At 40.5% G+C, this 24,926-nt stretch overlaps 3 protein-coding genes across 10 annotated transcripts in view; 2 read left to right on the top strand and 1 right to left on the bottom strand.

Moving 5' to 3' along the window:
* Nucleotides 1-7,854, top strand: ndufv3 (NADH:ubiquinone oxidoreductase subunit V3). Of its 3 annotated transcripts, none has more exons than XM_044216340.1 (5): nucleotides 1-75; nucleotides 952-1,029; nucleotides 2,554-2,665; nucleotides 3,311-4,552; nucleotides 7,559-7,854. In XM_044216340.1, the coding sequence occupies exons 1-5, from the start codon at nucleotides 16-18 to the stop codon at nucleotides 7,714-7,716; spliced, it is 1,650 nt and encodes a 549-aa protein (XP_044072275.1). In that variant the 5' UTR covers nucleotides 1-15; the 3' UTR covers nucleotides 7,717-7,854. The 3 variants fall into 3 exon arrangements, with proteins under 3 accessions (XP_044072275.1, XP_044072274.1, XP_044072276.1); XM_044216339.1 differs by having other exon boundaries at nucleotides 3,308-4,552; XM_044216341.1 differs by lacking the exon at nucleotides 1-75 and adding an exon at nucleotides 338-376 and having other exon boundaries at nucleotides 3,308-4,552.
* A 410-nt stretch (nucleotides 7,855-8,264) lies between these two features.
* pknox1.1 (pbx/knotted 1 homeobox 1.1) lies at nucleotides 8,265-23,970 on the top strand. Of its 6 annotated transcripts, none has more exons than XM_044215716.1 (11): nucleotides 8,265-8,416; nucleotides 9,943-10,055; nucleotides 11,328-11,458; nucleotides 12,060-12,231; nucleotides 15,303-15,503; nucleotides 15,801-15,918; nucleotides 16,090-16,187; nucleotides 18,141-18,269; nucleotides 18,358-18,434; nucleotides 19,159-19,325; nucleotides 22,079-23,970. In XM_044215716.1, exons 2-11 carry the CDS (start codon nucleotides 10,005-10,007, stop codon nucleotides 22,258-22,260), a joined length of 1,326 nt encoding a protein of 441 aa, XP_044071651.1. In that variant the 5' UTR covers nucleotides 8,265-8,416; nucleotides 9,943-10,004; the 3' UTR covers nucleotides 22,261-23,970. The 6 variants fall into 6 exon arrangements, with proteins under 6 accessions (XP_044071651.1, XP_044071646.1, XP_044071647.1 ...); XM_044215711.1 differs by having other exon boundaries at nucleotides 8,266-8,416; nucleotides 15,801-15,951; XM_044215712.1 differs by lacking the exon at nucleotides 8,265-8,416 and adding an exon at nucleotides 8,636-8,793 and having other exon boundaries at nucleotides 15,801-15,951.
* tmprss3a (transmembrane serine protease 3a) overlaps nucleotides 22,518-24,926 on the bottom strand; it is a 62,200-nt gene continuing 59,791 nt past the window's right edge. Inside the window, exon 14 of the mRNA XM_044215710.1 lies at nucleotides 22,518-24,196. Within this exon, the coding sequence (XP_044071645.1) occupies nucleotides 24,152-24,196 (45 nt within the window). The 3' untranslated portion in view covers nucleotides 22,518-24,151. The remainder of the gene's footprint in view (nucleotides 24,197-24,926) is intronic.

Raw genomic sequence — 24,926 nt, 5'->3', positions numbered from 1 at the left:
AAACATTACATTTGTATGGAGCACAACAACTACGCCAAGGAAGGAGGTCAGCAGGATGCATCATGGGTACCACAGGTATCATATGCTGACATTAAAGAGAGGACTTCACATTGATGATCTTTAAGATCACAATAACTGTAATGTTCTGAAAATGAAAGAATATTATTTATATAATTTATTTGTCTTTTGGACAGAAAATCACCTGGGATATAGGTTGGTTAATTAGCAGGAACATGCTAGTAAAGCAGTGTGCATTTGACAAGATGTCCACAAAGCTCCCTGCAAAACTCTATGTGAAAACACGCATTTGAATGTAGTCTAAAGAAGAAATATCTATGAGTTACTTACGCAAATGGCCTTCCATAACAACTTTCAGGTGATTTCTGAATAAGCTAACAACCATGAACCATAGCCAAACAAGCTAACCATCACAATTCAGTGCAGTCTGCAAACGCCAGACAGCAACTTGTCAACAGCTAAGTACTAGCTAGCTACAATTTTTTTCACTTTGTTAGAAAGCGAACAAAATTAAGCATGGTTGTTTTTGGAGCAGAGAGCACAGCTTATGGACAGTTTTAATGATCACTAGATAGCAGTGACTTGGAATGAAGTTGGTTCAATGTAAAAACAAACCAAAAGCCACAAAAAAGCTTCTATGTAGTAAGCTACTTTTGCCATGTTGCTGTAGCTTAGCTTGCTACATTTCTCTGGGAGGTAGCTTCAGTGTAGTGTAGCTTCATTTAATGTAGAGTAACTGGTAGCTTAGCTAACTACAATTTCCAAGTAGCTTGCCCAACACTGATTATAACACATATTATATAGCCTATCATAGGCTAATATACGGTAAAATGGAGGACATGTTAAGTCTTTCCTTGCTTTAAAATGTACAAAGTGAAAAAAAATGTTTAAGCAATTAACCTTCGAACCGGAACCGTTGTGATTACCATACAGTTTCCGACCGGAGCATCACACTGGGAACAAGAAATGGCGACCTCCTTGCTACGGTTAGGGCGACTGGGTTCCCTCAAGGTAATATCTACTAAATTGCCTCCAAGACGTTTCACGCGTGTTTGTTTAGATGCCACACCTTCATTGAGATCAGTGTACAGTTGATCCAAGACAGTGGACGTGAAAAGTTTAGACCAGGCGAGTGTCACGTTCGTACTGACCCCGAGACGCGTTCTTGTGGATACCCCCACCGAAAAGAAGGACATAGACGGTGTTTCTCTAACCTTAACCGCACCGGACGTAACTGTCTTCTATTACATCTAACCATAACTATTTTATATCAAATTTCAACACAACACAAATTTAAAGCACAAACCCGAACCCTCGGGCTGGAAGAGGCCAATCACAGACGTTTACACACGACAATGGTGGAATCTGCGAAAGTGTTACTAACGTTAAGTGATACGGCTAACTAACTTAACACTGGATGAACAAACCAAATTTATGACAAAACGCCGAACGCTACAGTTAGCGTCTGTGTGTTTTCTATTATTTCATTTAGTTTTAGTTTTAGATTGTTATTTAGTTTGTATCCCTTCCGTTTGTTTGATGTCATTGACATTAGTGCCACCTAGCAGTGAGCAATAATTCGATATGGTGATATTATAATATATGGTGATATAGCTAATTTCCTAGAAAACTGTTTATGGTTAAAATAACCAGCCAGGAATGTATGTCTTTGACTAATCTCGCAAATTAAATACCTGACAAATAAAGTTACTTGGTCATATTTAGAATCATTTACAAACCCAGTATTGCCACTGAGCAGTGCTGCTCAAGGAGTTGCAACATTGTGCACAATTACCAATACACCAAGTTACTGCTTTGAAATATTTATTAAACAAAATATTATGTTTTATATATCAATACTGAATTATAATTTATTTGCACATCTCTCTGTTGATAAAATTTTTTCTCCATTTCACTGTAAATGAGTCCTTTATGTGAAGGCCTTATGGGTGGCTGGCGCAGCTAGTGTCCCAGTTAGGAGCTGTGTTTTGGGGATCCTGGTCATGTGTTTGGCACGTAAACCAAAGAAGTTAAAAGTGAAAGCCTGACATAAAGTAGTTATAATAAATTAAAGTTGAAATGAGTGTCACTTGTATCTCTCATCTGCCATTACTGGTAACGAGATGGAGCAGGCTAATCAGTATCGCAATTAGATATCTTTTCAAAATCGTTCAGCACTAGTTAACATTGTGTGTGTGCACAGTTATGTAGCTGACTTTCTAAGCCCAAGTGATACAGAGTGATGGGGAAACATATGAAGTCCTATTGATTTTAATAACACCAGACTTACCTGCCACTAAGACATGACCTCGGCTTCAGTTCAATGGCCCAAAAAGCTTAGCTTGTATGAACTGTGTGTAGATTTAAAAAAAAATTTAAATTTAAGTGTTCGAACATGCAGCGCCTCTTAATTAATCCCATTTTGCATTACTCCCTTTATGTCTGTTTTGCTGCATTTCCTTGTTGAATGCTGATTGTGGTTGTCTTGCGGTATGCTTGGTAGTCATACCAAAAGGTGTGTGTGCTCTTCTGCAGCGTCTCCAGTTGGATAGCTGGGGCGTACTGAGGAGTCGCTCGGCTGCTTCCTTCTGCACTCAGGCTGAAGAGCCCGCAAAGCCAGCGAAAAAGACAAAGGCTGCAAGCAGGAGTAAGGCCATTTGATTCTGTTCACTTTATAAAGTTTGAAATTTAGGGTTTCAAGTTTTGCTGACTGGTTGCTATTGTGTATTCATTCTGGCCATACGAAGATCCAAGTAGGATCGAAACGTTGTCGTTATTAAACTTTTGTGGCATGGAGTAAGTGTGCAGGCGTTACCTTTCTTCGGTTTAAAGATGTTTTACCCATTTTTTCATTTTGTTCATAATGTTTCATACTATGTGTATATATGGTTTATGATTTAAAGTTACGCTGATTTCAAAGTTTTTTTAACATGTAACTCTCTTCTTACAGTGCAGGAAATATGCCATAAGGTCTAAAATTTGCTTTCTCTTCCAGTCATCCATTCCATCCAGAAAAAATCACTGTTAAAATTAAGTTTGTAATGTTGTAGTGTTGCTGAATTGTGAATATAAATACTATGACAGTATAAACAAGGTTAGATGTATTTTGATGAATGCATATTGTGTTGCAGTAATTCTATTTTTGTGCAGTTTTTGAAAACATAAATGGTGCAAGAAGTTTTATGGCAGTGTGATTCCCATTTGGAAGTCATTCCTCTTTACTTTAAATGTTCATTTAAATGGTTGTTTATTATTTAACCACTCTTGTCCCATTTACCATTTTCCTCAGCAGCAGAGGCTCCAGATGAGAGAGCAACCTTGCTAACCTACAAGACTGCAGTTCCCTTCCCAGTTAGACTTTCAGAGCCTGGAGTTGACCTAAGACAGTCTGTAGGTGTAACTGAACTAGTGGCCAGCCCCACTGCAGAAACAATTGTAGCTGCAGCAGCTACAGCGCCTGTCACTGCTGCCAGTGAACCAGCTGTAGCTGAGCCAGAGCCAGCAGAGGCTCCAGCTCCTGATCCAGATGTTGCTCGGGTTATCGTTGACACAGCTCCACCTGTAGTTGATGCAGCCCCCCCAGCTGCTGAGCCCCTGGTTGATGCAAGCAGTAAAACCTCAGCACCAGACGACACTCCAGTTGCAGCCTCCGTCACAGTCAATGCAGTCCCAGCTGCCGCAGCCTCCTCTGAGCCTGGCGATCCAGCAGCTGACGGATCATCCTCATCATCATCATCATCATCATCATCATCCAGCGACTCGGATTCTGACTCTGACTCTGAGGACGAGAAGCCAGACGTGAAGACTGAAACCAAGACCTCACCACTAGAGGTGTCAGAATCCAGTGTGAAAGAAGAAGCAGAAGTCCAGGAGGTCACATCAGAAGTGAAGGAAGACACTTATGAAGCTAAGCAGGAGGTTCCACCAGAACCTGAAGCCACCCCTGCCTCTGCTGCTGAGGCTGTACAGGAGGTTGCTCCAGCCGCAGCCGCGCCCACAGAAGCAGCTCAATCTAGCACGGAAACACCCAGTGTTAGCTCTGAGGACTTAGTAGACCCCGCTCCTGAGATCTGCACTGCCACCAAAGACACTCCAGAGGGCACTGTGACCAGCCCAGAAGTTTCAACTGAAGGAGAGGTGGAACCCACTCCAGAAGTAATAGACGATGTTGCATCTCCTGCTATCCCTGATGCCCGAGTAGAAACTCCACCTGAAATTGTGACCGAAGCTGAAACTCCAGAAAAAGCCCAGACTGACGCTCCTGTAGAAACCACAGAGCCTGCCTCTGCTGAAGCCCCCGCAGACGCTGTAGCTGCCTCGGTAGAAGCCCCCATAAAAGATGTTGAAGAGTCTGCCTTTGCTGAAACCCCTGTAAAAGCTGCTGAAGCCCGCACAGAAGCTGCTGAAACTGCTGCAGAGCCTGTAGACGCTGAAGCGGCTGCTGAGCAGCAGGAGCTGGTGGACCCCGCCCCAGTCATAGCTGAAGCTGCAGGAGAGGAGCTGCAGGCGGAGACCCCAGTTGAACCATCTGAGGGTACACACTACACCACCCTATCCCCCAAATCTCTATCTCTCCCTTTCTTCCTAGTGGATCTTTGAGCCCCCACAGATGACCATAATTTTCTCTTTATCCCTCATAACAAATTCAGTGTACTGTTAAGGTGTTAACCAGGCATCAACTCCCTCACATACAGTAGTTGCTGTTGTTTTCACAGCTTTTTAAATACCGCCCCTGCATTATTTTCTATTCTTTTTTTTCTGGGATAGCTAACCTCCTATTGCCTTGGTTTTCAGTTTTGTTGTTTTGCATGAGGTGGATGTAGTGCATGTGTATTTTAACCATGCTTGCAGGGCTATTTGGTGCATTTCTTTTATACATTTTCTGCATTTTACTATTTCTTAAACATTGCCTTTGCTTGCATTCTGCAAATTGAAGTTTAGAATTGTCTATATTTGACCCACCCACACAACTATATTGTTGTTGTGCATAAACAAGGTGATATTGCTTGTTGCATACTGTGAAACTAATCCTGCTCATGTTTCTGCTTTCTTCGCCTCCTTTTGTGATTCAGGAATCTACCACCTATCTTTTTTTTCACTCTCACTTCCTCACAGATGCCAAATCCATCTTCACTCCCAGAATATTTGTCTCATATATTACTCTTTTTGAGATATTGCTCATTTATACTATCTCTGTTTGTATGAAATATGGGTTACAAGTTTTCTGAGTGATTGTTAAAGGTGCTATTGATAACATCCAGCCACAAGATGACGCACTCCCCCCCCCCCCATTTCATTCCAGTGGTTGCCAGTTCGTTGCACATCCTGCATATTTCATGGTGGAGTGGAGTGAAACTCAGTCATATCAAGTGATGAATCTTTCGTGGTAGAGTAATGAATTCATTTTGCAACATACAGCTACACATTAGCTATAGATTTAGGTGACTTTGTGCGGTGGTGTTTCATGTGACGTTAAGATAATCTTAGGATATGGCTAGCTAGCTTTAGGTGACCCTTTCCCCCATCATTTAATAATTATAGGAGCCCAACATTGCAACACTTACCATAAAATGACATTTCAGTCATCCTTACACTATAAGACATTAGGTAAATATTTACATTGCAATCCAGTCAAAGAGTACAGTACAGTACATTATAGGGATGCTATTAAAACCCACAGCGCTCCACATTAGACAGACAGACACAGTAAAAGTTGACGTTAGCTAGCGTTAGTGTTAGCGTAGTGTTGACTAACATTAGTCGAGGTGTTTTCTTGCTGAAAACAAATCTCATAGCGGGTTATAAAAACAGCTGAGCGCCACACAGCAACAATGGCTACAGGGAGAAAGGACGACTGTATGGTCATGTCAGTATTTTCAGATTTTTATATTAACGTGAGTACTGGCTACATGGCTAGCTAGCTACAGCTACCTCAGCAAAGTGTCTGATAAAAGGGCTAATGTTAGACTGCTTTATGAGATGACAGTCATGTTTTGGATCTAAATATAATGAGCAGATTTATAGTAGTTCGGAACTTTAATTTACCTTCGACATGACACATTGGTAATATATTGGGATCCCACGTCCACTCGGTTCTTAAAAAAGAGCAACCGTCTTTTCATAAGCAGACCAGTCCGCCACAATCAAGTTGCCCTGCATAAACTTGTACCTGCCCTGGGCCATCGGTTGTGTCGGACCCTGGCCCACTTCTAAATCCCCTCTGATCATTAAAAATGATTAATTAGCACAATCATAATTTTTTTTGGGGGGGGGGTACTTTTTTTTCTGCACCTTTCTAAAAGCTCTGTGGATGTATTATTTTTTAAATATTCATCTACATAAAAATGTTATCAATCTAACCTTTAAGGTTACAGGTAATGATGCCATTGTTTGTTTCATTGTGCCCAGTAATGCTATTGCTAACAGTAATGTTAGAGTGCACATGGTCGAACTGTGGTTACAGTGAATGTGTTAAAAGGCCTCCTGTCCCTGACAGCAGCTGGACGAGTCAGTGGAAGTATTTCAGGAAGCAGGATTACACAGTTACCAAGCTGTTTTAAATAATCATTAGATCATAGTCAGAATATGAGTACTGTATGTCAAACCGATTAGCAGCTACCAACCAATGTTTAGCAATGGATCTCACAGATTCAAATCCTTAACATTCCTGTAACTACAGCCCTTTGTTGAACTTTTTTGCCCAACACTTCTTTGACCAACTGGGTCATTTTGCTTCAAGGAACAACCTCCTCCTCACCTTGCTCATTAATTTCACCACTTGTTCATTTCTTTCTTCATTTTAACGTCTTCACCTGAAAGCCTTTGGGATAAGCACTGTGTTTTTAAATGTATTTCTTTGTGATTGTGAATGTGTAAGATTTTTTCTCTGTCTCATATGTTTATAACCTTGCTGTCACATTATGCCAAGGGGTTTTCCAGACAGATATAGATGCAAAAGTAAATTGGTATTTAAAGAACATTATGCACCTCTGTTTAATTAAAAGCATCAAAGCCGTGTTTCCAACACACTATGATTTTGACTTAAAATCCATTTCATGCGTGCCTTTACCAGTTTCATTATTTCTCTAGTATGGGCTGTCTTTACTGTCTGCAAGCATGTTTACCTTCACATGGTTTCCTCTCACAAACATGATCCTTGAAGCTTTTCACACCAGTGTGTCTCCCCACTCTGTTGGGGGTAATGCGCCAGAGGAAATGCCCCACCATAAACCACCTTTTGTCAGTATGTGTGAATATGTAAATGTGCTGTCCCTTCAAAAATCTTTTAAAATATTTACAAAGCAAGCCACATTTTTGTTTTCATTTTAGCTTATCAGAAATGCCTAGATCAATTCTTAATTACACATTTTGTTGCTTGAAAATCAGTAACAAGGACATAGGATCAGACCCGGTAATGCATTTGGCTAACCTTGTGCTATTTCTGTTTTAATGCATGAACAGCAGGAAGATTTGTATGCTCACCTTTGTACCAGACTCTGCTTTCTAAAATGCACTTTTGTTTCTTCCCCTCCTTCTGCAGAGTCTGCAGCAGTGGCCCCTCCAGAGCCCGAGGAACCTTTTGACAACAGCACTTATAAAAACTACCAGCACCACAACTACAACCCCTACACGTTTGCAGACCTAGACGTAGAGATGGCCAAGTTTCGCCTCCCTCAGCCCTCCTCCATCAGACACTAGAGGAGCTGGCATTGCCGCAAACCTTTATATTGCTTAAAGATGATGGTGATTGTCCCTCTTTACATATGATACCTGTCAGATCTGCATGAAATTCTGCTGTTAAAATGTTATATTATTAAAGTACACAAATGAAGTCTGTATTTGCCTGGTGTGATTCTGTTATGTCCTATATAGAGGAATAGGTGTACAAAAGGAAAGGCAAAGATAAAAGGCTTCTTTTATGCTGCTTTTCTGCCTTTTTTTGGGGGGGGGGGGGGGGGTGAATAGAGCTGGGTGCAAGTGGTTTATCTGTGTTTCTATTTATTGATTACAATTTTCACTCCCTTAGCCTGCCTGCTTGCACATAATGCCCTAATTATCCTAGCTATATGTGTTCTTTTAGGAGAAAACAATCAGCATCTGTTGTTATGTTTGTGTATTGGTGTGTATATCATGACATAATATGCATAAAGGAGTGTAAAGCTGGAGATATACATAGAAAATGTGTTGTGTAAATGAGGGCAGTCGATAGCGTTTGCCAAGCAAAAAACCCAGCAGGGTGCAGAGGAACTCTCAGGCAGCAGGACGTCATGTCTCCGCCCACTTCATGAATATTCATGAGTTAAGCGCCCCTGCGTGCCCTTACGCGATGACGCAACGCGACAACTGCGGGTCCCGATTGCTGCAGCCGCTTGTCAGTGTGACGAAGATTGGCACTCAGGTAAGCTGTCACTCAAAATCCCTCTTTTTCCGTTCCCTATCAATCAAACAATCTGGGCCGCACGCAAAAATGCCCCAGGGCGAGGAGCGCGGACCTAGTTAGGGCAGCGGAGGGTGTTTTTGGAAGGGAAGCAGAAGCGACAGAGCTCCGGGAAGAATAAAAAAAATCTGTATACAAGGGAGGGGGTGGGGGGGTAGAAAATATGTCGGCGTTTTGGGGGCAGAGGAGGATTATGGAAACGCAAAGGGCGAGAGCTAGAAACGAGGCCCGACAATTTTAACGTTAGCGCGGAGGGGAGGGGAAGAAGAGGGCAGCTGTCCCCGCTTGATTGATTGACTGATGTGGGAACGGATTTGAGGATCAACCGGGCTAGCCTGGTGTGCAGCCAATTGCGTCTTAATATTATTGCAGTCGAATTACTGTACACAGATGACAAGAAATGCATATTCATTTCAAATGTTAATTAAAAAACGCTAAAGCGATCGAAGCTGTCTTGTTATTTGGGCAAACGGCTCGCTTTGTATCAATCCGCAGCGGGGTCTTTTTTTGTACCTGGCTAGCTAGGTTAGCTTGTCTTTTGGCAGTGATTCCCCTTGCTAAATATGGCGTTTTGCATTTTGGCTGCACCATACCAGCAAGAGAAACACTTTTAAGTTAACACTTATCTATCTTGTTGAGGTTCGCTGTTGCTTGGTCAAACGGTTGCTCTTTTGAGTTAACCTCAGATTGGGTTCGCGAGCTAACGCGAATGTGGCGTTAACGTTACAGGCTAACGTTAGCTAACGTTAAATATTGTGGAAAAACAAAGCTACTCCAGCCAAGCTGCTTTTAAAGCGAATAACGTTATCCCAGTTAGTTATAGGATAGTTAGCTAATGTTAGCCCAAGGGCGTTCTTAAACTTTTATCTCCCTTTGCCGCCACAAACTATATGAACAGCTAATTCGGGGCTAAAAGCTAAATGCATCGTGGTGGGTGTGTTAACAGTAGTTGCAGGGTAACGCTAGTATAAATTTACTATTATCATAACAACGCACCTCAGGGTCGGTATATGAATCTTTGTTTATGTTTTAATTAGTAAACGCAGTCCCTTCATACAACGTTACTCAATGTGTTTTTTTCTTGTTTTGCCCAGCTGAGTGTGCATATACCAGCACAGAACATTTAAGATTTGAGTAACGTTATTTCATGATATTTTTTTTCAATTACTTCTGCTGTTGTCCTACATGTCCTCCAAACGCCCCACGTTCATTTGTTTCCTGTGTTTGAGGAAATATTTGATTTTAGTGTCTGTTTTTAATGCTTACCCAACGTAAAGTTACATTAATCAGGATTACTGTTGAACATCAATTCTTTGAAGTATGAAAATAAGATTCTGCGTTCTCCCTTAATCACACCAGCCCCCTTTACAAAGCTAATAATAATCTTTCTTTCTGACATCATGACAGTTACATTATTGAAAGCGTTTGTGCCTACACTATGGACATCTCTTTCAGGTAGTCTAACTGAATCTATGTGTATTGTGTAGGTTGGCCACCTGTCCTTGCTCTCTATAATGCCCCAGTGTTTGCAGCATCTGCAGTGAACGTGATGGCAGCCCAGTCGATTTCCATAGACAAGTACCCAAAGGGAGAGCAGCAGGTGGGTGAGAGGCCGAAGATAATCAACCACAATAGTGAAAAAGGACAGTGTTTTTAATAATGACTGCTAAATGTTTCATGCTACAACTTTCAGTATTCTGCACTCTTTTATTTATTTTTAGTGGTGATAAGTGAGCCTGGATAGCCAAACAAAGGGAAACACTATTTGCATGTAACACTAGAACACAGGCAGTGTTAATGCTATTACATCAGTTTTAGTAATCTGTTGGCAGCGTGCTTGTCTGTCTGTGGCAGGCCACCTCAAATCACTATATGAGAGACACTGATGCAGTATAAAGCCCTTTTTTCTGCCTAGTATTTCTGTCTGTGCTTATGTAAATTGCTTTCAAAACATCTTTATTCAAGTGCCAAATTTGGGGGTGTCAAGAGCTGAGAAGGATCTATGACTAATGAGAAATTTTCCACCCCAAGCAAGTAATTATTTTTAGCTTGCTTGTGCTCAATCTAAGTCATTGTTGGTCTGAGTCACATGGTTGGGGATGGGATTTATGCTCTGGAAGGGATCCTGGGTTGCTCGTAAGCAGGCACGGTGTGAAATTGTGTGAAAGAAAATGGGGAGAAACTTCTATGAATGTGCCTTAAGTGGTGCGTTGCAGAGGCTACGGTCACATTTTAATGTGTCCTTTTTATTTGCATCAGGTGACAGGTGTATACACACAGGTTCTGGATTATATTCTCAGTTGCATTCAGATCGTAACACCAGATTTGGTGGTGTTTAGGTCTGCATGGTGATTGTAACGTCACTGGATGCAGTTTAGCTATAGTGTGCTCACAAAACAAGTTCAGCAGACTGAAAGCCGTGAAAGAATGCAGACACATTCAAGTGCATCTGTCCACCGGAGATGCATGACATTTCATGTAATTTTCAGGTCAAGAGTATTAAAATGTCTTTAGCGAGAAACCGTCTCAAAAATCTGGTAACTTTAAGCATGACTATCAGTACCTCTTTCTGCCTTGTTGTTGATCACAGTAAACAAGTCTTCAAACTTTTTTTTTTTTTTTTTTAAAGTGTGAAAAACACATAGTTTTTGGAAAGTGGTTTTCAGACCATGTTCTCATGACTTTACAAAGGGTTCATATTGAAGCAAGGCTCTGTGTTAAACTTTGCCCTCTAGCTTCTCTTGGTCTTCACATGATGTCTTTATGTCTCTCATTCTCTGCCTTTCTCTTCACCGCTTCTGTCAGTTTCTGTCTCTTTCTGTCACTCTATCGTTTTCTTTTTCTCACTTCTTTGTTTTGTCATTTTCTGCAGATGCAAGGTGTGGTAAAGGTAGACAGCGATTCGGAGCAGAAGTTTATTGAGGGAACATTGGCAGAGGCGCCCAGCCCGGCTCCCACAGAGCCGCAGACACCCATGGACGTGGACAAAGCTTCCATATATCGGTATAGCTGATTCTCTGTGTGTGTTTGTGAGAGAGAGAACCAGAACAACACTCCCTTACTCATAAGTCTTAACTTCATTACTTTCAGATTGGCCAGAAACTAAACCATCATTACAAAATATCATATGACGTCTTTGTAGTCTTCCCGTTTGTTCATGTGACTTTCATAATGCTCTCTGGCATTTGAAATGTGAAACACCTACTGCTTTTTTTTTTTGTCTGAACTAATGGAAATTTTTGTGGCATTTTTGTTATGTTCACATTGCCCACTGTCTTTCATATAGTCTCACAAAAAGCTCATTTTTTGGTAGTAATCAGTCATTGTACTGGGATGAAGACTGTTGTCATATTTCTGTAATTTTATGTTCATAATAGATATACAGTAGATGAAGAAAAATATGATCAGTTACTACAGCAGTTTGCCTTCACTTCATTTTGACATGCTGGGGTATCTGTCAGCATTTGTTTTCTTATAGCCATAACAACTTTTTTATTTGTTTGTTGTTTTTTTTTAACTGGGGAGAAAGTGTAATATGTCCTTTTGAAATTAGCATGCAATTTAGCAACTTTTCCTGTCGTTTGTGTGTGCGCACCTTTCACAGCCATCCCCTGTTCCCTCTCTTGGCTCTGCTGTTTGAGAAGTGTGAACAGTCCACGCTTAGCTCTGATTGCATCACCTCTGCGAGCTTTGACGTGGACATTGAGAACTTTGTCCGCAATCAGGAAAAGGAGGGCAAACCCTTCTTCAGCGAAGATCCTGAACTCGACAACTTGGTGAGATACCACTGCATGTCTACCAAGATTTCTGATTGTTGTTTTTCTTTTATGTTTTTGTTTTTCTCAAGCATTTTGCTGTGGCCCATAAATCACCCAAAGTATTTGAACTATTTTAACAGTAAACTACATATTTAGAGTGCATTTCAATGTACTTGGCAGCGTAAACAGACACAGACAACACTGAATTTGGTGCAGGTTTTTTTAAAACCTGGGAAGTCAACACCATTCAAATCTAACTCTAATTTCAGTATCTGTTGGACCGTCAGCTTCCATTCATATCAAGTGAAGGTTTATTTTTTGGGCTAATAACATAAGCAGATTTCCAGAAAAACAGTTTTAGTTCTGAGGTATTTGACAAAACCAAAACGGGGACGTGAGGTACTTTCACAAAGAAATAGAAAATTGAACCCCCAGCTCGCTCACACACTCACTAGTCAATGACCTTTAACCTCAGCGGCACGGTGAGATGCAGTCCTGTCCACTGCTGTTGCTTCTTACCTATTAATAAGATCACTGTACCATCTCAGAATGATTAGATGCAGCAATCCGTATCATTGGTCTGGTGGATCTTGATTTATTTTTTTTATCTCAGGCAGTTTAGCTGTTTGAAATACATGTGCTGTAGCTGACCTTGACCTCCCTGAAAGGGGCAAGTTAGCCAACCAAGAGTGACAGTAATGCCAAAAGAATCTGGCATAGATATCTTTTAACCTCTAGTATACACCTGTATGTTTGGTGTTTTAGCTTTTGCTCTTGATGGTCAAATCACTATCTGATGCATCCTTTATATGTTGCAGTTGGCATTAGTAAGCGTACAGAATAATCAATGAAAAAATAACACTTACCTAACTGATAATACAGGGTATCTGCAGGTCTTGAAAAGCACTGAATTCAGTTTCCTGAAGACGGTATTGAAAAAGGTTTATATTTAATAGGGCTGACCCGTAAACATTGATGATTCGGATTATCAGTCGAGAAGCCTGAGTTGACTCTCAAGAACTGCACTTGTACACAGAGTAATGCAGGATAACAGCATGGCAGGCTATTCACTTTTACGAACCAAGTCTAGTCTCAAAATGACCAAACTACAAAACTAACTGTAATGGAAACAGAGAGGGGTGTTGGAAACAGAGGGCAGCTCCAGTGCTGAATGCAGTAAACACAGCTACACTACAGTGTGACTCTAGAGATGAAATGGTATGAAAATTTCGCATCACGATTATAATGACCAAAATTAGCACGGTTATCAGTATTATCATGGTATTGTTAAAATGCACTGAAAATGTTTAGTACTGATGCACACACTGAAATTATTATTGGTGTTCTTGTTGTTGTTATTGTTATTATTATTATTATTATTATTATTATTATTTATTATTATCCTCTCACTCACTTATTCACTCTAACACCCACTATCTTCTGTGTTGCATGTGAGTATATGCAACGCAGAATTGCACAATTGACATAAATACAAATGAGTCTCAAGAAGACAGTGATAGTATTGCAATGAGCCCAATAATTGACATAAATCCAGAGTAGTCTTGTATAGGAGTCTATAGTGTTTCTCCTGTTAGAACCAATTCGATGACTGCTGGATTTTAAATTAACAAAATATGTTATCGTGTGCAATGGGCGATTTGAGTCTGCAGAAGCACAATAGCACAGTAGCAGAACAACGTGTAATGGTAAATGGACTGTATTTGTATAGCGAACCACCGGCCTTCCGATTGGTGGACGACCTGCTCTACCACTAAGCCAAAGCCGTGCCATAGCAGAGTAGGTAACACTGAAAGCTTCAGTTTAAATTATTGACAAGCTATTAGCAAGTTAGACAGGAAAACTAAGATATTTTCCCACATTCCAAAGTCTCCACATCATGTATTGAGCTAAAACTTACCTTAACTTGCATTTGCTATAGAGTAGTAGCTGGTGGTCACAAAGATGACTCGTAAGATTCGAAGTGTTGCCCCCTTTCGCAGCGAATTTCTTTCTGCAAGTTCTGCATACCATCTTCAATCAAGTTTCCCTCAGCACTCTTATAAAATACGACCACCACACTTATGCTGCGTTCCAGACTCAAAAATTTCCGACCTCCTACTAGAAAAAGTACAATGGAACGCCACTCAAAGGCGGAGTTCCTACTTGTGAACTCGGGGAAAATCCATCTACCCCGACTTGACGAAGCAGTTGTCTGATGTCACACAACAATGGCAGCACCCATGGAAGTGCACATTAGGCTACATTTCAATCAATAGGGGAGGGGGGTAGGATGTATTTGAAGACTACAGTATTGTATTAGGCTAGTGAATGGAATATGAAGATACATTTCAGAGTATAAAAGTGTTTGTTAATGCATCGTTGTTTCCTCCTCTGTTTCGTTTATATATGCGAGGAGGCCGCACTGCTGAGTGTTCAATTTTGTGTAAACCTGCCAAACAAAAAATCATCAGTTTGTCACGGTCAGCCATGTTTTTTGTTTACGTTAGGCGTCGTGCAGCTGGCACGTGTGGAGGTCGGAAGTCAGTAATTTAAACTGTGAAATTCCGACTTTGACTGGAATGCAGTCCTCTTAGAAAAATCGCTGTCACTGCCTTCCGCCATGTTTTCACTGACTCAAAACAAACCCACGTTGCATGCTGCTCCTGCATCTGGTAGACTGTTGCTAACTTAAGTGCGGTAATCAAACACGGTTTTAATGATAATTAAAATTTGAAACGGTAATACTAACAGTCTGGAATTTTACCATGGCTTATCGTGAAACTGGTAACCGTTTCATCCCTAATTGACTTTTCGTCTGACAGCAGCCAATAAGGAGAGATGTTCCGTGGTGCGCTACAATTTTATAACTGAACTATGACCAGCATGCACACTTTTTCACATCTATAAACTAAAAGTGGGATTGTTTTGACAGAGGATTGTGTGTGCAGGAGGCAGTTCAATAATTTTTTGCAGCATTTCAGTCAGCAACAACAGACCTGCACTGTCACTACTGTTAGCAACTTTTACATAAAACCTTTTTTTTTTTTTTTTTACTTTTTTTTATTTTATATATACCTCTGACCTTTTAGATGGTGAAAGCCATCCAGGTGCTGCGGATCCACCTGCTTGAGTTGGAGAAGGTGAGTGACCTGTGTAAGGACTTCTGCAGCCGCTACATCGCCTGCCTCAAGACCAAGATGAACAGCGAGACTCTGCTGAGTGGAGAGCCGGGAAGCCCGTACTCCCCCGTTCAAGGCCAGGCCCAGAGCTTCTCACCCACCAAGACTCAGGTATGGACTATAGGTGAACTGTACACATTACCACCACCACTGGGTGCAAGAATCAACTACCACAAATAATTGGATCTGTCGGATCCTTTGAACTGAAAGTCTCATACTGGACACTGACAATGTTATTGTTTTGGATCAGGTTCTTTGCATTTAATGCAGCCCATTTCATTCCTCTAACCAGCTACACAACATTAGCACGTTGAATCAATATGCTTTAAAAAATCTTGTTAAAAGAGCATCTCCATGAAAAATATACATGACTTAGGCCTATTCTGTGCTGCATGCTCTGTTATGTAGACCTCCAGCTCTATGTCAGGTACCATCAGTCCCCAAGGTCAAATCGTGGTGCCAGCATCAGCCCTGCAGCAAGGGAATGTTACTGTGACAGCCGTCAACCCCACCCAGGTGGTCGCAGGTATGTCACCATGGCATACAACCCCTCCCTCAGGTACTGTACTGTTATGACTGCAGCTGATATATTGTCATATACCAGTGGGACGCTTTGTTTAAAGCTTTCTTTGCAGCCTGCACTCTACAGCTCAGCAGATTATATTAAGTTGTGTGTGTGTGTGTTTGTTAATTCCAGGTGGCACAGTGTACCAGCCTGTTACAGTCGTCACTCCTCAGGGCCAGGTGGTAACACAGGCTCTTTCTCCTGGGACAATACGCGTCCAAAACAATCAGGTAGTACATCTCTCTGGGACTGCTCTGCACATGTTTGACAAGCTTTGACTGTAAGGCTGGTGTATAGTCGAAATCAGTGGTTCCTAAAATGTGGGGCATCGAGGCATTACAGTCAGGACATTTTATTGGCTTCCAAATGGGGCCTGACATAGAAAACATTTTTGGAACTACAGGTCTAAATTACCAAGGTTTTAAAATATGACAGTAATGTTGCTAGGTATGCTTCCTGTGTCTCTGATGCATTAAAATCCTAAAGGACACAGTAAACTCACTATCGACCCTATTTTTTCCCTGAAAATGCTACATTGTGAACAACAAATCCGGGTTGAAATCATAGAAATAAACAACAATCATAGAAAGAAACCTCGCTGTCAAAAAAAAATAAATTCCACCAGTCACTAGGGATGGGTACCGAAACCCGGTATTAAACGGGCTCCGGGGCTAAATTATCAAAGACCGTAGTATTGATAAGCTCTGACTTTGCCGGTTCTATGTTTTACTCAAGCACAGCGCAATAGCTTGGCTAATAGCAAATTGTTACAAACAAGCTAAAACGAAAGCTGTCTGTGTGTAGTCTAACTTAGTTTGCCTCGTGTCTTAAAATTTGCTGATTTTTTTTTATAAATTTAGCTGAGACAAACCAGCTGCTCCTTCCTCCACCAGCTGTACCTGCAGTGATTCACATCAGCAGAAGAGAGAGGAGGACAGAGGACACGAGGAAGGACTGATGTCTTTGTTCTTCATTCTTTCTAAACTTCACTCATTATTTTCATGTCAGGAATATTAGGCTTAGATTTATTTTGCTGCCATTTTAGTTTCTAGTGATCCGTTATTGAGTTTATATAGCGACTTTGCTGGTGAAAGCATCACTGTTGCTTCTCTAGAAACATTTAGTTCTATTTAAAATATTCAATTCTAATCCTGTTCTGAATTTCTTTAAAATAATATTTTTTAAAAGCAATTATTTAGTAATGAAAAAGAACCGATACGAGTATCGCTAAAGACGCGAACAATACCCATCTGTAAACACGAGTTTAACACTACAATTTGTCAAAAAACTCACATTTTATTGGGGACTCACTCAATTTCCCTGGGACCCACTCAAATGACCACCTGTGGTTTTATTTATTTACTTTTTTAGAGGAAACAGGCTTAGTTTTCTTCATTAATCCTCAAGTCTCCGTTTAATTTGTGGTGATAACCTGTAACACGAAGCCAAGTCACCATTCCTGCTTTAAGATCTTCTGGTACATAAAAACCAAAAATGCATTTTGTGATTTCAAATATTGTATGTTAGTTAACAAACTAAAAAATTGTTTATTATTCTTGTGAAAAACCACCGACCATCCAAACCAAAAAATTCCAGAGGCGACTTACACACCGAGACAGTCAAACCATACCAGATGTTGGAGCAACAGCAATACATTGCATGATTTTCACCTCAGGACTGCGATTATGTGTACAGTAATCTGTCCTATGTAATTCCGAACGTATTAGAAATTATGGTCGATAGGATGCCTATCATTATCGGCCGATGTTCAGTAAAAATATGTGATCCCGAAAACCGATTGAGGATGCACATTGTATGTATGCCCTGTTTTTAGCCTAGCAGTTGTTGATCGCTTGCGGCCCCTACCAGCTGGTTAGGAGGAGTGAGGAGGCAGCACTCGGTATAGAACAGCGCAGTCAAAAGCTAATCGCTGTAAACATCGATTTCCAGCCATGCTGGATTCAATTTACACTTCCCTGGCATATTTAGTTTTCAGTAACGGGCTCATCAAGGCGAGTTTGTTTTTAAGAATAGACTTTGGAGTGACGTTGCTTAAACTTTGAATTAATATTCAAAGTTTAAATCCAAATTGTGTGGAAAAGGGTTGGAATATGAACAGAGCAATGTTTTATTAGTGACATAATCAAATATAAAGGTGGCTAAATGAATGTTTGTCTGCTCAGCTCCAGCTGCAATTTCACCAGGACCTGAACCTCTTTAGTCACGACGACAACTCAACCAAGAACAAACGTGGCGTTCTACCCAAACATGCCACCAATGTCATGCGCTCGTGGCTCTTCCAGCACATTGGGGTGAGTCTCTGTGCATCAAAACTTTGCCTGTGTAACACTTCAGTCCTTTAAAAACACTGAAGCATTCCTTCCCCGTTCTCTTCTGTAGCACCCATATCCAACAGAGGATGAAAAGAAACAGATTGCCACTCAGACAAACCTGACACTTCTGCAGGTCAACAACTGGTGAGTTCGGGTGTCCTCTTCCTGGTGGCCCACGACACTATCCAATACCACGAAACTGCACCATCCCAAGTACATGTTTGGCTAGGGACGTTTGACCAATTAGTTTTCCACAGTGAATAGAAAAATAACATGACAGTCAGCTGATTGTCTTCCATGCCTACAGCACCTGAAGTGATGAGAATTAACCTGCTGTCTTTTAAAGTCAGTGATTAAACAATTTCTGCTTCTACTTGTTGCATTTCATCTCCTGGAAAATGCAACTCAGTGTAGTTTGCCCAATCATTTTGTAAGCTGAAAGTGAAGCTGTTTTAAAGGATAACACATCGGACTCCCGTCCAAAGGTTTTCTGCAATCTAAAACAAAAACAGCAAATATGTGGTGTAGACCACAGGATCATGGAGAACAGATTTCTTTCTAGAGCCACAATTTTTCAATGTAGCCATAAGACACATTCAGGGTTTGAGGGCCACAGTCTCGATCATAGACGGGTAACTTGCTATTTTTCCACCTTGGTTGCTCGCTAGCTACATTTATTTATCCATCTTGGACCGAGAGAAACAAGTGTGCTGCTTGATTGGGGGAATTTTGGGGGCAGATGATTTCAACACAGCCTGTCAGGACTAGAGGTGTAAAGGTCTGCGACACCTGCAAGAAACTACAAACACACACACTCCAGCCAGTACCGTCACAGGAAAAACCAACCTGAGTTGTCTTGTGTCTTCAGGTTTATAAATGCACGGAGGCGGATCTTGCAGCCTATGTTGGATGCCAGCTCCTCTGAGACACCAAAAGCCAAGAAGAAGACGCCTCAAAACCGGCCACTGCAGCGCTTCTGGCCTGACTCCATTGCCGCTGGGGGAGGAACTCACCAGCAGGTTACCATGCCAGATGGTACGTAGCAGTGTTTTCTATGTATACAGTTCGCATTAAAGATGCCGATATGGAGCTATTGCAGATAGAGCGGGATCGGTGAATATGTTTTCCTATATGCACCGATATTAAAAAAAATAAATAAAAAAAATTCCAGAACATATTATGCAGAAAACGATGCTTGGGGTGATTTAGAAATGGTGTCATCACGTAGTTTGTCCAGCAGAGCACACTCCGACTCCATTGTTTACAATACTCTCAATCACAGCTGAGCAGACGGAGTCAAGCGGTGACTTCATGTTAAGTTACTAACTAGTGTGTGAAATACATACTGAAAAGTTAATAAACAATGACCCCATCATTTTCCCTTTTCAGTATAACTAATATAACGTTAACCCTGGACAATCGCCATGTCACTCATGCTTATCACATCTATTTGCTATGTTAGCCAGCTATAGTTAGTCAGTACAGTCAGTAACGTAGCAGATTGAAAGGTAAGCATCAAAGCATCTTTCTGCAGCTCAGCAGACAACGGTGTGGTGGTGGATTGAGTCTTAGTGTTGACTTCACACTACGTTGTTACCTACTTGGTGAGACGCAATGCTGGAAAGTAAATAAACAACGTCCCCATCTTTTACTCTCCATGACAATGAGCTGACCATACTCTTTAATGTTATACATTAACAGCGCAAGAAAAAAGGGTTTCTGATTGAGTTCAAACCATTGAAATAATGGTTCAGAATTGGAACAAAGCTGTAGCATGAATCTCATAGCTTGATAAAGTAGAATATGTGGTTTAGTAGAGAGCAGTGGTGGAGTGTAACGACATTTACTCAAGTACTGTACTTTAGTACAATTTAAAGGTACTTGTATTTTACTTGAGTAATTCCATGGCATTTTCTACTACTTTATACTTCCACTCCACTAGTTATTATTTCACAGTTATAGTTACTTTTCAGATCAATATTTTATACCGAAAATATAGTATCAGTTCAAATTAATTTTTACCTCTACATTAAAAAAAATGCCCATCTTAAAAATGTCCAATTTATTTTCTCAGTGTTAATTTCTAGAATTTGTTGACAATGTATATGCTAAATTCTTTAACATGTTAAAGAATATTTAGCTAATTGAAAGCAGCCTTCTGAGTACCTTTGCATAGTCATATCAGTGCACAATCCACATAGAAAAGGTCTATTTTCATTCCAGCTCAAAAATTCACTATATCTGCGAATTTTCCCCCTCTAAAATCAGTATCGGCATCAAAAATTCCATATCAGTCAGGCTCTAATTAAAGTTAAATAGAAACTAAAAATTAAATAATTTAATGGTCTTTACATTCAAATCTGTACCGTATATTATATGTCGCTAATTGATCAATCACTGTTCAGAATTTTATGGTCTGTTCACTTTGTTTAGTGTGAAGTGTGCAGTGTGCTGAACGCTGATCAGGCATGAATACACATTATAAATGCAGCTTTACATTAGCTGCACCAAACTGATTAAATACAACAACCCAAAATGTGGTATAACAAGGCCTGTATTTTACTGAGTGTGTGAGTGTGCTTGTGTATTTGAGGCAAAGAAAGGTAGGTAGAGGGACTAATTTAGAGATGCCAACCAGTTGTCTGCCTGGAGCTACAGCTGTAACAGTATACAGCACATGTTGTGTTCTATGTTTTCAAATTAAACATTAACAAGTACATCAACATCTCTCAATTCATTTTGAAAATTTTCACTGTTCCTGATATTTCAAACTGCCACATCCTACAAGTTTATCCGTCCCGACTGGTTTTGTATTGAAAAATCATGCACACTGTGGATCACTTGTACTCTCTTTACAACGTTTCGGTCTCCAGACCTTCATCATGATGAAAATAAAGTGAGGACAAGTGACCAAGAGTGTGCATTATTTGGTCCTTTCACAGTCAAAGTTTATGATCCGACACACCTGTCCATAAGACCCTCTGTAGTGCGAAAACTTTGTAGTAATTGTAAAGTATTGAGTCCTGAATCTGTGTGTTGTCAGTTTAAGAAGTCGTTGAATGAAAATCCAGCCCTCTCCTGTACGATTCTACATTCAGGTCTACACAAAGGTTAACAGATCTAACTAGCTAATTATTGAAAGGCATCAAATGCAACACCCAGAAAAAGTGTTAAAGCAGGAAATAAACTAATGCAATGAAAGCGACAGCAGGGAAGCATACGTATCTGCTTTGTAAATCACTTGTCCTGTGTTCTCCTTTTTTGAGAAAAAAAAAAAATCAAACCAAAAGCTTTTTTGGTTCTTATGATTGCACCCCCTAAGTCTCCTTCTTATCTAACTTACAGACATGAACACACGTCTTGTCCTACACCTTAGCTTGTTGTATGAGCAAACAAAAAAAGTGGCCTGCCAGTGTCAGTTTGCAGGTTAGATAGCTATTTAGCTGGTCAGCTTCATACAAACATACCTGTAAATGTCTGGTTAGATGTGGTCCTTACTCTTCATTACCACTGTTAACAACACTCTGTCTGCCCATGACATGTAGTCTACAGCACAAGTTTGTTTACTTTGTCTCAACCAGTTGGACTTTAGATTCAAATTTAAACAATTATTTGTCTTGGGACATAACATTAAGTTGGAGAATTGTTCAGCACTGGTGAAGGATTGTACTCTCTGAACAAAATTTATATTTTGTACTGATAACAGCTTAAGATTTTTTTTTAAATATTCGCTTCGACATGCACTATTAATAGGTTTTTAAACAGCAATTATTTCCTGTCATTCTCAGGTACTATGGTGACGATGAACGTGGAGGGTCTGCAGAGCCTGACGTCAGATGGCGCCACGCTGGCGGTACAGCAAGTGATGCTGGGAGGTCACAGTGAAGACGAGTCGGGGGACAGTGGAGATGATGACGATGACACAGACATGGCCGGGCTGGGCCTGGACAACAGCGACTCATTGCAGTAGAGGACACACTCCCTCACACTCTGATCTACACATACACACAAGACATGCATAAATAGGTCTACAGAATACATGTGCGTTCTCAAACACACGATGAATCATAGTACAAACAGACACACACATTAGGTTTGCATAGAGCACAAAACTACAGGACTACAACGGGAACGGTCCTGCACTCTTCCAACCCTCCATCCTGCTGAACGGCGGTTTATGCTGCGTGTGTGTACATCAGGAGTTTCATTTCAGAAACCGTTTTTTTAATAATTTAGTTGATGTATGCGAGTGCACTTTTTTGTATATTTAAGCTCAAAAAGATTAAATCAAAGAAACAAGAAAAAAAGAAGTGTTAAAAACACCTGAAGCAAGTTTGTATGCTCCGTTAATAAATGTTGACTGATTTTAATTTTTTATTTTTTTTCCCTTGGCCCCTGTTCTCATTTTTGGATGCCAACACTTAGAAGTTGTATCTGTAAGGGTTTGTCTTCACTTTTTGCATGCTTGTGTTTTGAGTAGATGTGCACACTCTTAGGACTGACTCCACGGCTCTCACACAGGCCCGTGCAGGCCAAGCAGAGCCCAAGTGGAGAGATGGGGGGGAGGGGGAGGAGAGATGCTTATTTTTATATACAAACATATAAAATTAGTGTTTTTTGTTTTCATTTTTGTGTTCTCCTGTTTTGTAAGGAGTATTTATGTACAGATTCATAATTAAAGCTAGCGACCCTGTTTTCCAGGGTTCCTTGAAGTTTTCTAAAAAACAGAAAAAGGAATTGAATGCTGATGAAAATTTCTATTTAAATTGGTTTTAAACTTACAATACTAACAAGGCCTTACCTGTGTTCTTTTCTAAAAAATTCTTGCCAAGAAGCACAAAAAGAAAGTCTGACCCTCTGTGAAATCGGTCAAAAAGACACTAAACTGCAGAACACTTGTGTGGTTCTGTAAAGCATCGGTAATAATTTTACTTTGTGTGCTGCAACATCCCAGTTATCTGAAGAGTTATCATACACAGTAACTTGACTGCAGTGCTCAGATTTTTTAAATACAGCTCCAGTTTTACCCTCATTGTGTATACCATACTTTACGTCATTTTACGACATCATTTTACAGTAGTAGCGTAGGCGTCACTTTCTCAAATGCACAATCCAGAACACTATGCTAATCACACAATCACAAGGGTCTGAGTTGGAAACCCCTGGAAGGGCAGTATCCACAGTGAGATATGAACTCCATCAACAACTTTTTGCACGCATTAAACTTTTATTTATGTACATGTACATGCTACTGCGTTGAAAACAAAGAGCAGTTGGAAAGTTGTACTCCTTGTCTGCCTGAAGGACTGAGACTAAGCTCTGCAGCCTCTGTTAGTCCCCTTGCCACTACATACACATGTAGTGAAAGATTTTAAATCTCTTTATCAATATGTTTATTACTGCACAAATTGGGGTGCCTCTTGTTTGAATATCTCTAATATTGTACTGTACAACAGTTGTCAGTAGTTGCAGTAATCTGGTTTATAGCCCTCTTGTAAAGTTGAAACTTGAAATGGTTAATTTCATGCAGCCTGAGGGTATAGTGACTCTGGGTGGGTCCTCGCTGAGCTCTCGGTTCCACACTTGCGTCTGTCTTGCTTTTTATGAAGCGTTGTTCACTTTTCTCTTGTCTGTTTTGCCTTAGAGCTTTCTATTTTGGAATAAACGATGTCTAACTCTCTGCTGTGCACCGTCTCTTCTCTCTGCTCCGTCAGCTTTGCCCCCCAAACAGGATTTGTGTGGCTGAAAGGCTCTGCCATTCTGGCATAATACAGTTTCTCTCTATAGTTTCTTTTTTTTTTCTTTTTTGTGTCAAATGCAGAAACATCCAAACAGAATCTTGTGAGAGGTAACTAGGTGATTCAGTTGTCTGTGCTCATAGTTGGAGAATTGTGAGCCTCTTCTCTCTGAAAGACAACATAGAAATGGACGATTTTAACACAAATGCAAGAAGACGTGGAAACATGTAGGGCCAATTAATCTTGTCTCTGGTAACAGTGTTGTAGCCACTGGCCAGATCTGATTGATTGATTTATTTATTTTTAAACCCACCTGTGGGTCCATCTTTACAAACTTATATGGCCAAACATAGTTCTAAGCTACAACACTCTATTTTCCGTTTCCAAAACCACCAGATATGCAGAATTCTGTTAGTAAAATGATGCGTAAGGCATCTTAGATATTTCCATAAAAAGTAAAAGCATTGCACCTTGGGTTTTGATTTGCTGAATATGAAGACAACACTGTCATAGTATAGAAAGGTTTGAACTTGAGGGGGCTTTTCAGAGGGGCCTTGTAATGAGGGAATGATTGCAAAACTTTGCTATAAAGAACGATATAAGGAAAATCCTTCAACGGTTGTTTGCTTACAAACTCCTGCAAATGATTTTCACTCATCTCAGTGATTGAAGTTTGTCTCCATGTGGTCTGTGAGATTTTCTGTGCAGTAACCAGCGGAGTACATGGAAACAAGGCCCAGTTAATGTACTCGTATCGCAGAATCTACATGGTAAAAGGAACTTGGTGTCAAGTATAGTATTTCAAAGCTTTTACCATATAAAGACAGCTGAAATTAGGCCAATAAGACTACCTCGCCAGCTGCTGTTCTCAGATTCCATTAAGGAGGAGAACCAGCTG

This window comes from Siniperca chuatsi, linkage group LG12 (assembly GCF_020085105.1).
Source record: "Siniperca chuatsi isolate FFG_IHB_CAS linkage group LG12, ASM2008510v1, whole genome shotgun sequence".
Taxonomy (NCBI): domain Eukaryota; kingdom Metazoa; phylum Chordata; class Actinopteri; order Centrarchiformes; family Sinipercidae; genus Siniperca; species Siniperca chuatsi.
This window is presented reverse-complemented; position numbering and strand designations above follow the sequence as displayed.